The 13,109-nt window shown below is 53.7% G+C and overlaps 1 protein-coding gene across 4 annotated transcripts; it reads left to right on the top strand.

Moving 5' to 3' along the window:
* Positions 1-12,976, top strand: PHKG1 (phosphorylase kinase catalytic subunit gamma 1). Of its 4 annotated transcripts, none has more exons than XM_030797296.1 (10): positions 1-160; positions 4,003-4,119; positions 5,185-5,363; positions 5,914-5,968; positions 9,196-9,261; positions 9,468-9,631; positions 10,659-10,749; positions 10,866-11,019; positions 11,157-11,282; positions 11,611-12,976. In XM_030797296.1, the coding sequence occupies exons 2-10, from the start codon at positions 4,037-4,039 to the stop codon at positions 11,854-11,856; spliced, it is 1,164 nt and encodes a 387-aa protein (XP_030653156.1). In that variant the 5' UTR covers positions 1-160; positions 4,003-4,036; the 3' UTR covers positions 11,857-12,976. The 4 variants fall into 4 exon arrangements, with proteins under 4 accessions (XP_030653156.1, XP_030653158.1, XP_030653159.1 ...); XM_030797298.1 differs by having other exon boundaries at positions 5,185-5,341; positions 5,919-5,968; positions 11,611-12,626; XM_030797299.1 differs by lacking the exon at positions 5,914-5,968 and having other exon boundaries at positions 11,611-12,626.
* The last annotated feature ends 133 nt before the right edge of the window (positions 12,977-13,109 follow it).

Here is a 13,109-nt window from a genome sequence, read left to right as displayed (position 1 = left end):
ACATTAGCCTCTGGTCATCAAATAGCAAAACCCAAAACAACAGCAGACGGTATCTTCCAAGTGTCTGCTCGGGACACGGCTTCAGCCCTCTGTGGTCCCCTCTCCCCGGGGGCTTTGGGATTCTTGTCAAGCTCCTTCAAGAGCCTGCAAGCACTTAACCGTGAGTAGCTAGCTCAGTGATGGACAAAAGCCAGGTGACAGGCAGGGAGCAGGGAGGACTGGGGGTGGAGAAGATAGAAACCCCCACATCCATTCCATCCATGTCTCTTTTCTGAAGGCGGATGGACCAGGGAGAGTGGCAGCATTGACCCTTGAAACTCCCATCTGGGGGACTTTCCTACAGAAAAGAGGTCCCCGGGGCTGATCTGGTTTTTGGACTTTCAGAGTTCAGGGGAGGGAAGTTATGTGCCAAAAAGGACCAGGCCAGGCAGGCGCGGTGGCTCACACCTATAATCCCAGCACTTTGGGAGGCCAAGGTGGGAGGGTCACTTGAGGTCAGGTGTTCAAGACCAGCCTGGCCAACACGGTGAAACCCCATATCTACTAAAAATACAAAAATTAGCTGGGTATGGTGGCTCATGCCTGTAGTCCTAGCTACTCAGGAGGCTGAGGCAAGAGAATCGCTTGAACCCGGAAAGCAGAAGTTGCAGTGAGCTGAGATCTCACCACTGCACTCCAGCCTGGGCGACAGAGCGAGATTCTTTCTAAAAAAAGGACTGGGCCACCTACTCCCATGTGGAGACCCTTCCACAGGAGTCTTGGGAAAGGTGTGAGGGGTGGGTGGGGCAGTAGACAGAGGCACAAAGTTGGCCCCAGTCGGAGCTGGGGCTGGGGCAAGATAACCAACTCCTCAGCCCCCCAGGAAAGGTGAGTGCAGCCACAACTTGGCCAAGCTGGCTGTGCCAAGGACTGGAGACTTGTACCTAGGCTGGCATCTCATATGGGGGTCCAAGTGTACTTTCTGCTCATGGAGGGCTGGGGGAGAGGAGAGAGCTGGCGCTACCCAGCTTTGGGAGGTGATGAGGCAAAGGTGCCCATTGTGAGGACTTAGGACTTACCAGCAAATGGGCTTGTTTTTATGGGAAACAGACAGTCCCGGGCTCCGCTGAGTTGCTGATGGGGCAAGCAGAGAAGGCCTGTGTGTGAGCAGCCCAGATGCCTGGCACCAGCAGAGGGGACTTGTTATTCTAAACCTTCCTCTGGTAACCAGGCACCCAGTAGTGGGGCCACCAGGATTCCTGGAACAGCCCGCCCAATCCCGGAGGCAGCCAGAGCTGCTGTTGGCTGGTCAGCAAACTGACTCCTTTGCGAGGCCAGCCTTCTTAGGCCCAGAAGCAGTCGGGGGAAGGGGGTTGGAGGCAGCTTTGGCCCTGCTGAGTGGCAGGTTGGGCCTGTTTTCTATCTGCCCTTTTCCCTGTTGGTTTTCTGCATTCCTCAAATCCTGCATCTGATTTGTTTTGTTTTGTCTTTTTTTTTTTTTTGAGACAGAGTCTCACTTGTTGCCCAGGTTGGAGTGCAGTGGCACGATCTCAGCTCACTGCAAGCTCTGCCTCCTGGGTTCACGCCATTCTCCTGCCTCAGCTTCCTGAGTAGCTGGGACTACAGGCAACTGCCACCATGCCCGGCTAATTTTTTGTATTTTTTAGTAGAAGCAGGGTTTCACCGTGTTAGCCAGGATGGTCTCGATCTCCTGACCTCGTGATCCTCCTGCCTCGGCCTCCCAAAGTGCTGGGATTACAGGCATGAGCCACTGCGCCCGGCCTGTTTTGTCTTGTTTTTGAGACAGAGTCTCACTCCGTTACCTAGGCTGGAGTGCACTGGTGTGCTCTCAGCTCACTGCAACCTCCACCTCCTGGGTTCAAGTGATCCTCCTGCCTCAGCCTCCCAAGTAGCTGGGACCACAGGTCCGAGAGCCATCATGCCTGGCTAATTTTTGTATTTTTTGCGGAGATGGGGTTTCGCCATGTGGCCCAGCTGGTCTCAAACTCCTGACCTCAAGTAATCTGACCACCTCAGCCTCCCAAAGTGCTGGGATGACAGGTGTGAGCCATCACGCTAGGCCTAAATCCTACATTGAAGCAGGAGTTGAGTTCCCTGGTAGGAGCCTCCATGTTCCTGACACAAGGCGGGGTAGCTCATCGCCTCTGTGTCCAGGCCTGAGTGTACTGGCTCTGTACTGCCTCTATGCTGCAGCAGGACCACTCAAGGGCTCACTGGCCATTGTTAGGTAGGATATGAGGCATTCTGCCGACAGGACCCTGAGCCAAAGGGGTACCTGCCCAACCCTTGACACACATTCAAGGTATAGCCCCTGCCGGACACCTGCACTGGGTATGGGGGGCAGAGATGGCTAGGACATCCTAGAGATGATAATCTAGCGGGGGAGGTGACAGCATGCACTGACAAGTGACACCAGAGGCAGGGACCAGGATGGACCCACCCAGCTCTCCATCCCTCAGAGCACCCAGCATGGTGGTTGGCAAAGAGTGGGTGTTCAGTGTCTGCAGAATGGAGATGTAATGAATGAGTGAGTGAGTGATTATGAAAGTCCCAGTTATGGATAGAATACATGAGGAGGGCCGGGTGCAGTGGCTCATGCCTGTAATCCCAGCACTTTGGGAGGCCAAGGTGTGCGGATCATTTGCGGTCAAGAGTTCGAGATCATCCCGGCCAACGTGGTGAAACCCCATCTCTACTAAAAATACAAAAATTAGCCAGGCATGATGGTGCGTGTCTGTAATCCCAGCTACTGTGGAGGCTGAGGCAGGAGAATTGCTTGAACCCAGGAGGCGGAGGTTGCAGTGAACTAAGATCACATCATTGCACTCCAGCCTGGGTGACAGACCGAGACTCTGTCTCCACAAAACAAAACAAAAACAAACAAATAAACAAAAAACATGAGGAAGGAGCAGTGGGATGGAGTTCAGGAAGCCTGTCCTAGAAGGGGGTGTGTTTTCAGGGAGCACAGTCACAACAAGGGCAGATAAGGAGAGGCTACAGGAGTGGCCTATTAAAAAGGAAATTGTGGCCAAGTCCAGTGGTGGTTCATGCCTATAATCCCATCTCTTTGGGAGGCTGAGGCGGGAAGATTGCTTGAGGCAAGGAGTTTGAGACTAGCTTGGGCAACATAGGGAGACCCCATCTCTACAAAAAACTTAAATATTAGGGCCGGGCATGGTGGTTCACGCCTGTAATCCCAGCACTTTGGGAGACCAAGGCGGGCAGATCACCTGAGGTCAGGAGTTCGAGACGAGCCTGGCCAACATGGCAAAACCCTGTCTCTACTAAAATACAACAAATTAGCCGGCCGTGGTGGTAGGTGCTTGTAATTCCAGCTACTTGGGAGGCTGAGGCAGGAGAATCGCTTGAACCTGGGAGGTGGAGGTTGCAGTGAGCTAAGAGCCAAGATTGCACCACTGCACTCCAGCCTGGGGGATACTTTAGTCCCAGCTACTCAGGAGGCTAGGGTGTGAGGATCACTTGAGCCCAGGTGGTTGACACGGCAGTGAGCTATGATTGTACCACTGCACTCCAGCCTGGGTAACAGAGCAAGACCCTATCTCTACAAAGAAGATTTTTTTTTATTTGAGTGGGAGACTGGCTGTGTCGCCCAGGCTGGAGGGCAGTGATGTGATCTCGGCTCACTGCAACCTCTGCCTCCTGGGTTCAAGCGATTCTCCTGCCTCAGCCTCCCAAGTAGCTGAGACTACAAGCGTGTGCCACCACATCCGACTAATTTTTGTATAGTAGAGATGAGGTTTCACTATGTTAGCCAGGCTGGTCTCAAAATCCTGATCTGTCTGCCTCAGCCTCCCAAAGTGCTGGGATTATAGGTGTGAGCCACCACGCCTGGCCTCAATTCACAAACATTTATTTGGAACATTCACTGTAGGCCAGTGTGGTGCCAGGAGATGTAAGGATGAGTGAGAAGCAGTTCCAGGCTCCAGGGAGAACACCCCCTGGGTCAGGAAGGGTGACAGCTTCTTTCTGTTCCCCTCTCAGAGCCACCCAGAGTTCCCCCACTGAAGATCTGAGCATGACCCGGGACGAGGCACTGCTGGACTCTCATTCTGCACAGAACTTCTATGAGAATTATGAGCCCAAAGAGATCCTGGGCAGGTAAAGCCCAAGCTTTCCCCACGAAGTGCTGTCCTAGGCTCCAGCAGGCCCTGTAGGCTACAGCCACCTCTGCTCCACCCCGAGTACTAACCCCACTTTCATCCCCAAAGTGCTGTTCACTTGGAGAAACCCTTGGTTTGGGGTCATGCCCTCCTGAAGCCAGGACTAATAAGAGAAACCTCTCCCAGCAAACAGTTCCCAGGGGCAGGTGCAATGGCTCACACATGTAATCCCAGCACTTTTGGGAGGCTGAAGCAGGAAGACTGCTTGAGGCCAAGAGTTCAAGATCAGCCTGGGCAACATAGCAAGACCCCGTATCTTTTTGTTTTGTTTTGTTTTGGTTAAGATAGGGTCTTGCCCTGTCATCGAGGTTGGAGTACAGTGGCATGATCTTGACTCAATACAATCTCTGCCTCCTAGGCTCAAGTGATCCTCCCACCTCAGCCTCCCTAGTAGCTGGGACAGCAGGTATGTGCCACCAGGTCTGGCTAATCATCTCTATTTTAAAAAAAAAAAAAAAAAAAAGGAGGGGGCGGCCAGGCACAGTGGCTCATGCCTGCAATACCAGTACTTTGGGAGGCCAAGGTAGGAGGATCACCTGAGATCAGGGGTTTGAGACCAGCCTGGCCAACATGGTGAAACCCCGTCTCCAGTAAAAATACAAAAATTAGCTCTGTGTGGTGGCAGGCACCTGTAGTCCAGCTACTCAGGAGGCTGAGGCAAGAGAATTGCTTGAACCCGGGAGGTGGAGGTTGCAGTGAGCCAAGATCGTGCCACTGCACTCCAGCCTGGCGACAGAGTGAGACTCCATCTCAAAAAAAAAAAAAAAAAAAAGCACTGAACTAGGAGTCACACGGCCTGAGAGCAGGCTTGTTACTCACCAGTTCTGGGCAAATCACCTGTTTGTGCCTGTATTTATTCATCCACCATTTCCAAAAGCTCAGAGGAAGTTGGGGGAAAGTGTAAATCTCTTGACAAGGGCAGGACATCTCTGCTGCAGCCTGGAATCTGGGACCCCCCATGGGCTGAGGGGCCCCCGAGACCATCTGTCCTCTGCACTCCCAGGGGCATTAGCAGTGTGGTCAGGCGATGCATCCACAAGCCCACAAGCCAGGAGTATGCCGTGAAGGTCATCGACGTCACCGGTGGAGGCAGCTTCAGCCCGGAGGAGGTGCGGGAGCTGCGAGAAGCCACGCTGAAGGAGGTGGACATCCTGCGCAAGGTCTCAGGGCACCCCAACATCAGTGAGTGATGCCCCAAGCCACACGGCGGGGTGCCCCCCTGTGATTCTGCCCTGACAGCCCAAGCCAGGGAATGTGGCCCCACCGCACAGCCAGCTAGAACCACCCAGGCTCAAGGCTCCCAGCTCCACCCTCGCTGCTCTGACAGAAGGGGTCCCAGCAGGGATGGATGCAGGCAGGGGAATGGGGGTTTGATGTCCCTGGGCTGAATTAGCCAGGCATGCGGGTGCACACCTGTAATCCCAGCCACTTGGGAGGCTGAGGCAGGAGCATCTCTCGAGCCCAGTAGTTTGAGGCTGCAGTGAGTTATGATTGCAGTATTACACTCCAGCCTGGGTGAGACAGTGAGATCCTGTCTCTAATAATAATAATAATAATAATAAAGTCCCTGGGCCTGCCCACACCACGGGTTGACGTCCTTTGAGCACCCTCCTGATTCCCCTGTCAGCTTTTGAAGTTAGCCCACAGCAGCCTCGGTCCTGACCCCCGTGCCCCGGCTGCCCCTGCCTGGGCTCCCCTGCTACTTGAGACAAGCTAGCCATTTCCATTTCAGTACAGCTGAAGGACACTTATGAGACCAACACTTTCTTCTTCTTGGTGTTTGACCTGTAAGTACCCAGCCCTGGAGCAAGCCACACCTGAGAGAACCTCTGACTGTCATCCCCTCCCCAACCCCAGGGCTGCCTGGAGACCATAGCCAGCTCCTGCGCTGAGGATGCCAAATACAGTCACGGTGTTTAGACAGATCAGCCCCTGGGTCAGGCTGCCGGGTTTGGAAACTCGGGTTCACCACTCGTGAGCTGGATCATTTCTTTAAATCTCAGTTTTCTCATCAGTATTATGGGAGTGATAATAGCACAGTGACTGGCATAGTGTCAATGCTAATAATTATTAGCTACAGGCCGGGCGCAGTGGCTCACAACTGTAATCCCAGCACTTTGGGGAGGCTGAGGCCTCAGCTACACGGGAGGCTGAGGCAGGAGAATCGCTTGAGCCCGGGAGGCGGAGGTTGAAGTGAGCCGAGATTGCGCCATTGAACTCCAGCCTGGGCTATAAGAGCAAAACTCCATCTCAAAAACAAAACAAAACAAAACAAAAAAACCCCCAAAACTCTTGGCTTCATGTGATTCTCCCACCTCGGCCTCCCAAAGTGCTGGGATTACAGGTATAAGCCACCATGCCTGGCCCAGTATATTGATATAATTGTTCTATTTTATTATTGGTTGTTAATCTCTGACTGTGCCTAATTTATAAACTTTATCTTAGGTATGTAAATATAAGAAAAACATAGTAAGTATAGGCTTCAGTGCTATCCATGGTTTCAGGCATCCACTGGGGGTCTTGGAACATAGCCTGTGCAGATAAAGACGGATGACTGTAGACATAATAAAGTAGAAAAAGGGGTTAGCAAGAGACAGGGGCTCCTTAGACTGAGTGGTCAGGAAAGCATATCCAGGAAGTGACCCAAGCAGAGAGTGGCAGGATGTAAGGTCGGTCAGCACCAAAGACCAGGTCCTGCAGGCATTTTAGCCATGGTAAGGAGTTTGGAGGATCAAGACTGGGAGAGTGACGTGATCTACTTTTTTTTTTTTTTTTTTTTTTTTTGAGACAGTTTTGCTATTGTCACCCAGACTGGAGTATAGTGGTGCGATCTCAGCTCACTGTAACCTCCGTCTCCTGGGTTCAAGCGATTCTCCTGCCTCAGCCTCCCAAGTAGTAGCTGGGATTACAGACGCCCACCACTATGCCCAGCAAATTTTTTACGTGTGTATTGTTTTAGTAGAGACAGAGTTTCGCCATGTTGGCCAGTCTGGTCTCGAACTCCTGACCTCAAGTGATCCACCTGCCTCAGCCTCCCAAAGTCCTGGGATTACAGGTGTGAGCCACCGCACCCAGCCTGACTTCCTTTTGAAAGACCTCACTGACTATCTAGGGACGACTGTAATGAGGCGGGACTGGAAAAAGGGAGGCCAGCAGTATCGAGGAGAGAGGCAGGTGGTAGAGGATGCACCTGGGGTGTGGTCCAAAGATCAATGTCATCATCACCATCACCACCATCATCATGCCCCTGCTTCGGCATCAATAGGATTAGTAAGCTGAGCCCCTTATTGCTAAGCATCAAATGTGAACAACACAAAGTGCTCTGTGAAATGCAGATTCCAGACTTATCGGCCAGGCACGGTGCCTCACACCTGTAATCTCAACACTTTGGGAGGCTGAGGGGGGAGGACTGCTTGAGGCCAGGAGTTTGAGACCAGCCTGGGAAACAAAGTGAGACCCCATCTCTACAAAAAAATATAAAATTAAGGCCAGGCATGGTGGTTCACCCTGTAATCCCAGTACTTTGGGAGGCCGAGGCAGGTGGATCAGATGAAGCCTGGAGTTCAAGACCAGCCTGGGCAACATGGCGAAACCCATCTCTACAAAAAATACAGAAGTTAGCCCAGCCTGGTGACAGGTATTTGTAATCCCAGTCATTCAGGAGGCTGAGGCACAAGAATGGCTTGAACCCAGGAAGCAGAGGTTGCAGTTAGCTGAGATCGTGCCACTGCACTCCAGCCTGGGCAACACAGGGAGACTTTCTCGGACCCCTCCAGACTCACCGGCAGCAACTGTCTCGACTGCTCTGTGGCACTGTCCTGTATAGCCCTTGGGGACAGCTCAAATGTCTTTAACCTTTGAAGAAGTTGCTGGGGGAAGCTATTTTTAATGCTGCCCTGAGGAGCCCTCCAGGGTATAACTAGATTGTTCAGGCAGAGTGTTCTTTCTAGATCATCCCAGGAGGTAAGATGATTGAACTTCAATTCTTAATCCTGTAATTGGCAAACTTTGCTCCTGCAACTCTTGCACAGCCGATTCTTCCCATTTGTTTCCTGGGAAAAAATCGGGATACTCGGCCAGGTGTGGTGGTTCACGCCTGTAATCCCAGCACTTTGGGAGGCCGAAGCGGGTGATCACCTGAGGTTGGGAGTTCAAGACCAGCCTGGGCAACATGATGAAACGCTGTCTCTACTAAAAATACAAAAATTAGCTGAGTGTGATAGTGGGCACCTGTAATCCCAGCTGCTCAGGAGGCTGAGGCAGGAGAATTGCTTGAACCTGGGAGGCAGAGGTTGCAGTGAGCCAAGATTGCGTCATTGCACTCCAGCCTGGGCGACAAGCAAAAACTCCATCTCAAAAAAAAAAAAAAATCAGGATACTCATGTCCTTCTGATCTGGGTCTGGGGTCCCGGGCCAGTGGTTCATAATCCCCTCTTTCAGCCTCCAGCCATCACTTAGGCCCCGATACATCCCAGTCCACACTGTCACTTCCACAGATGGGAAGACACTGATACAATGGAGATGGAACAGAAATGGTGCTTGGGCTGGGACTCCCCCAAGTCCACCAACTTCAGGGCCCAGGGCAGGGCAAGGTACTACTCACAGGGCCACCAGCTCGGGGCCTATTGCTTCCCTGGTCACTTCTAGCCATCCTGGCCTGGAACTAGGGTAATGGGAACCTGGGGAGAGGACTTAGCTGAAGAAATGCCTACCCCATGAAATGGTGGGAAAAATTAAGTCGGGGAGAAACCTAGGCCATCTCTATTTCTCGGAGGGTTGATGAGAGCCTGAGCCCCTGATGTGGGCCACCTCTCCAGCCTCCTTTGCTTTTCTCCCAGTTCTTCCAGAACACTTCTCTCACTTTCCTGGCTCCTCTCCCCAGACTGTGGTTCTCCATAGGGAGTGGCCCACTTAGCTTCTAGAGGTATCAGGGCGGAAGGCAGCTCTCGGGGAGCAGGGTAAGGGTGGTGGTGGTCTTGGGACCGATCCAGCTATCAACCCTCTGTTTCCACAGTATGAAGAGAGGGGAGCTCTTTGACTATCTCACTGAGAAGGTCACCTTGAGTGAGAAGGAAACCAGGTGAGGGTCCCTCTGCCCTTCTCTCCGCTCCCTCCCACTTGGCCTAGGGCCACAGGCACTAGGGTCTCGGGAGGCAGGGCATGCACGTGTCTGGGCTGGGCATGTGTGCTGCTCCCTTGCAGTGTGGCTGAAATGTGAGCTGTGTCTCCCTGCCTGTTGCCTGACCCTGAGCAGAGGAAGAGTAACAAGTGTGTGCCCCACCCTAGAAAGATCATGCGAGCTCTGCTGGAGGTGATCTGCACCTTGCACAAACTCAACATCGTGCACCGGGACCTGAAGCCCGAGAACATTCTCTTGGATGACAACATGAACATCAAACTCACAGACTTTGGCTTTTCCTGCCAGCTGGAGCCGGGAGAGAGGCTGCGAGGTCTGGTAACATGGCCTTGGCCCATGTCTGGGCCTCGGGTGCTCAATCAACCCTCCGTGGAATAGAGATGGCCTGGGTTTCTTCCCTAACTTAATTGTTCCCCAGAATAAAATTCCACCATTTCAAGGGCTAGGAATTTCTTTTTCTTTTTCTTTCTTTCTTTTTTTTTTTTTTTGAGATGGAGTCTCACTCTGTCGCCCAGGCTGGAGTGCAGTGGCACGATCTCGGCTCACTGCAACTTCCACCTCCCGAGTTCAAGCGATTCTCCTGCCTCAACTTCCTGAGTAGCTGGGATTACAGGCACGTGCCACAACGCCCAGCTAATTTTTGTATTTTTAGTAGAGACAGGGTTTCACCATGTTGGTCAGGCTGGTCTCAAACTCCTGATCTTGTGATCTGCCCGCCTCGGACTCCCAAAGTGCTGGGATTACAGGCGTGAGCCACCGCGCCCCGCAGGGCTAGGCATTTGTTCAGGTAAGTCCTCTCCCAGATTCCCATTACCCTTGTTCCAGGCCAGGAAGGCTAGAAGTGCCCAGGGAAGCAATGAGCCATGAGCTGGTGGCCCTGTGGGCAATACCCCGCCCTGCCCTGGGCCCTTAAGTTGGTGGATGTTGGGGGAGTCTCAGCCCAAGCGCCATTTCTGTTCCATCTCCATCGTCTCTTTGGACTTCTTCTTCTTTTTTTTTTTTGAGACAGAGTCTCACTCTGTCGCCAGGCTGGAGTGAAGTGGGGCGATCTCAGCTCACTGCAACCTCTACCTCCCAGGTTCAAGCGATTCTCCTGCCTCAGCCTCCTGAGTAGCTGGGACTACAGGCACATGCCACCACGCCCAGCTAATTTTTCTATTTTTAGTAGAGATGGAGTTTCACCATGTTGGCCAGGCTGGTCTCGAACTCCTGGCCTCAGGTGAGCCGCCTGCCTTGGCCTCCCAAAGTGCTAGAATTATAGAAATGAGCCACTGCGGCCGGCCTGGACTTCCTCTTCTGAGCGCCCTGCTGACCTGCCCTGATGATGACTGTTCCTGCAGAGGTCTGTGGGACCCCCAGTTACCTGGCCCCTGAGATTATCGAGTGCTCCATGAATGAGGACCACCCAGGCTACGGGAAAGAGGTGGACATGTGAGTGCGCAGGGAAAGGAGGAGCACCCAGCTAGGCTGGGCAAGGGAGGAAGCAGGCAGGGCTGGGCCAGTGCCCCTGGCGCTGGGTAAGTGGCCCTGGGCCCTCGCACGTCCAGGTGGAGCACTGGCGTCATCATGTACACGCTGCTGGCCGGCTCCCCGCCCTTCTGGCACCGGAAGCAGATGCTGATGCTGAGGATGATCATGAGCGGCAACTACCAGTTTGGCTCGCCCGAGTGGGATGATTACTCGGACACCGTGAAGGACCTGGTGAGAGGCCAGGCCAACTGGCTCCTGGGCTCAGGGCCTCAATGCCAGGCGCCCCTGCCCGGGGAGGCCCCCCCTCTCCTGACATGCTGGAGGGGACCTGCCTTGACGTTCCCAGTTCCCCTCTCCTCCCCTCACAGGTCTCCCGATTCCTAGTGGTGCAACCCCAGAACCGCTACACAGCGGAAGAGGCCTTGGCACACCCCTTCTTCCAGCAGTACGTGGTAGAGGAAGTGCGGCACTTCAGCCCCCGGGGGAAGTTCAAGGTACGAAGCGTCCTGATCCAGGCCTGCCAGCTCCCCAAGTGCAAACCTCTAAGCCCTCTCCTCTCCCAGGAGTCCTTACACCCGTGAATTTCCAGAGTACCCACCCCTCCCCTCCCAGCTGCCCTGTGATGGCTTCAGAGACGGCAGGTGTCAGCCCACTGGCTCCGTCCCTGCGGATGCTGGCCAAGTGGGAAGTGGGGGACACTAGGAGGGCCCCGCAGAAGCCACCCAAGGCTTCGTGGCAAACGAGCCCAGAGCGTCCCTGCGCTGGAGGGGCAGGTCCTGGCAGGGGAGTGCTGCAGCCCAACTTCTCCGGCTGGCCCTGCAGGTGATCGCTCTCACCGTGCTGGCTTCAGTGCGGATCTACTACCAGTACCGCCGGGTGAAGCCGGTGACCCGGGAGATCGTCATCCGAGACCCCTACGCCCTCCGGCCTCTGCGCCGGCTCATCGACGCCTACGCTTTCCGAATCTATGGCCACTGGGTGAAGAAGGGGCAGCAGCAGAACCGGGCTGCCCTTTTCGAGAACACACCCAAGGCCGTGCTCCTCTCCCTAGCCGAGGAGGACTACTGAGGGGCTGGCCAGTCAGGGAGGGCTGGGGGGCAGGTGGGGAGGGGAAGCCACGGAAATACAAATCAAAGGGGTGAGACGCGTGCAGACCTCTGCAGAAGGAGCACTTGGCCCTGGCCAGAAACCCCTGGAGCTGAGGCCACGATCCCCTCTCAAAGGCTGTGCACAAGGGAAGCGGGTGTTCCCACCACACGGCAATACCTGCAGGCTGGGGCAGGCCCTGGGTGGGCAGAGATCACACGTGGCCTGAGAACCAGGAACCCCCTGCTCCTCCACTTCCTAGATGAGCCAGCATCTCCATTTCTCTTTAGGGGAGGCCCAGAGTTACTGACACTCAGGCCTTCTTCTCTTAGGGTCACAGGGTGAGGATCAAAGACAAAGAAATGTCTGAGATACACAATCGCAGATTTTATTGGCCCCATGACATCCAGTGACAGTGTGGGAGCAGGCTACTCTCCAGGGACATGTTTTTGGAGGCATATGGAGAAGGGGGCCCAGGCGAGGTGACTCACACCTGTAATCCCAGCCCTTTGGGAGGTCGAGGTGGGAGGATCACTTGAGGCCAGGAGTTCGAGACCACCCTGGGCAACAGAGTGAGAGCCTATCACTACAAAAATTCAAAAAATTAGCCAGGCATGGTGGTGCACACTTGTAGTCCCAGCTACTCAGGAGGCTGAGGTGGGAGAATTGCTTGGGCCCAGGAGTTCAAGGCTGCAGTGAGCCGTGATCACCACTGCACTCTAGCCTGGGCAATAGAGCAAGATCCTGTCTCAAAAAAAAAAAAAAAAAAAAGAATAGGAAGCTTCTGGTATTTGTCTTTCTGGAGTACTATTTGCTTTGTGATTCCCACAATGCACTGCTTCACCTAGTACATCATTTCATTCTCCCAGACCCTTTTAGGACTGAACTGTGCTTTAAATAGTTACATGTCTGCCTGTTACACAGTGGAAACTAGTTTCCTTCAGAGGGACATGAAACCACAGATGAGGCCACGAAGAAAGCATTCTTCCACAGCAACTGGCTGAGAAAACAGAACCAGGAAAAATCTGCCTTGAGGAAACAATGTCAGCTTCCTGAATCATCCAGGGAGAAAGGGGGAGAGAATAGATTTTAAAATGCTTAACAAGGCTGGGCGTGGTGGCTCACGCTTGTAATCCCAGCACTTTGGGAGGCCGAGGCGGGTGGATCACGAGGTCAGGAGATCGAGACCACGGTGAAACCCCGTCTCTACTAAAAATATAAAAAAAAAATTAGCC

This window comes from Nomascus leucogenys, chromosome 17, assembly GCF_006542625.1.
Source record: "Nomascus leucogenys isolate Asia chromosome 17, Asia_NLE_v1, whole genome shotgun sequence".
In the NCBI taxonomy this organism is placed as follows: Eukaryota; Metazoa; Chordata; class Mammalia; order Primates; family Hylobatidae; genus Nomascus; species Nomascus leucogenys.
The sequence above is the reverse complement of the archived record's forward strand: the minus strand, read 5'-3'. Positions and strand labels throughout refer to the sequence as shown.

Bases quoted from the DNA above. Each gene is read 5' to 3' on its own strand.
- PHKG1 (XM_030797296.1), top strand. From the start codon at position 4,037: ATGACCCGGGACGAGGCACTGCTGGACTCTCATTCTGCACAGAACTTC. The intron at 4,120-5,184 runs GTAAAGCCCAAG...CTGCACTCCCAG, and splicing joins CCCAAAGAGATCCTGGGCAG to GGGCATTAGCAGTGTGGTCA. The intron at 11,020-11,156 runs GTGAGAGGCCAG...CTCCCCTCACAG, and splicing joins CGGACACCGTGAAGGACCTG to GTCTCCCGATTCCTAGTGGT.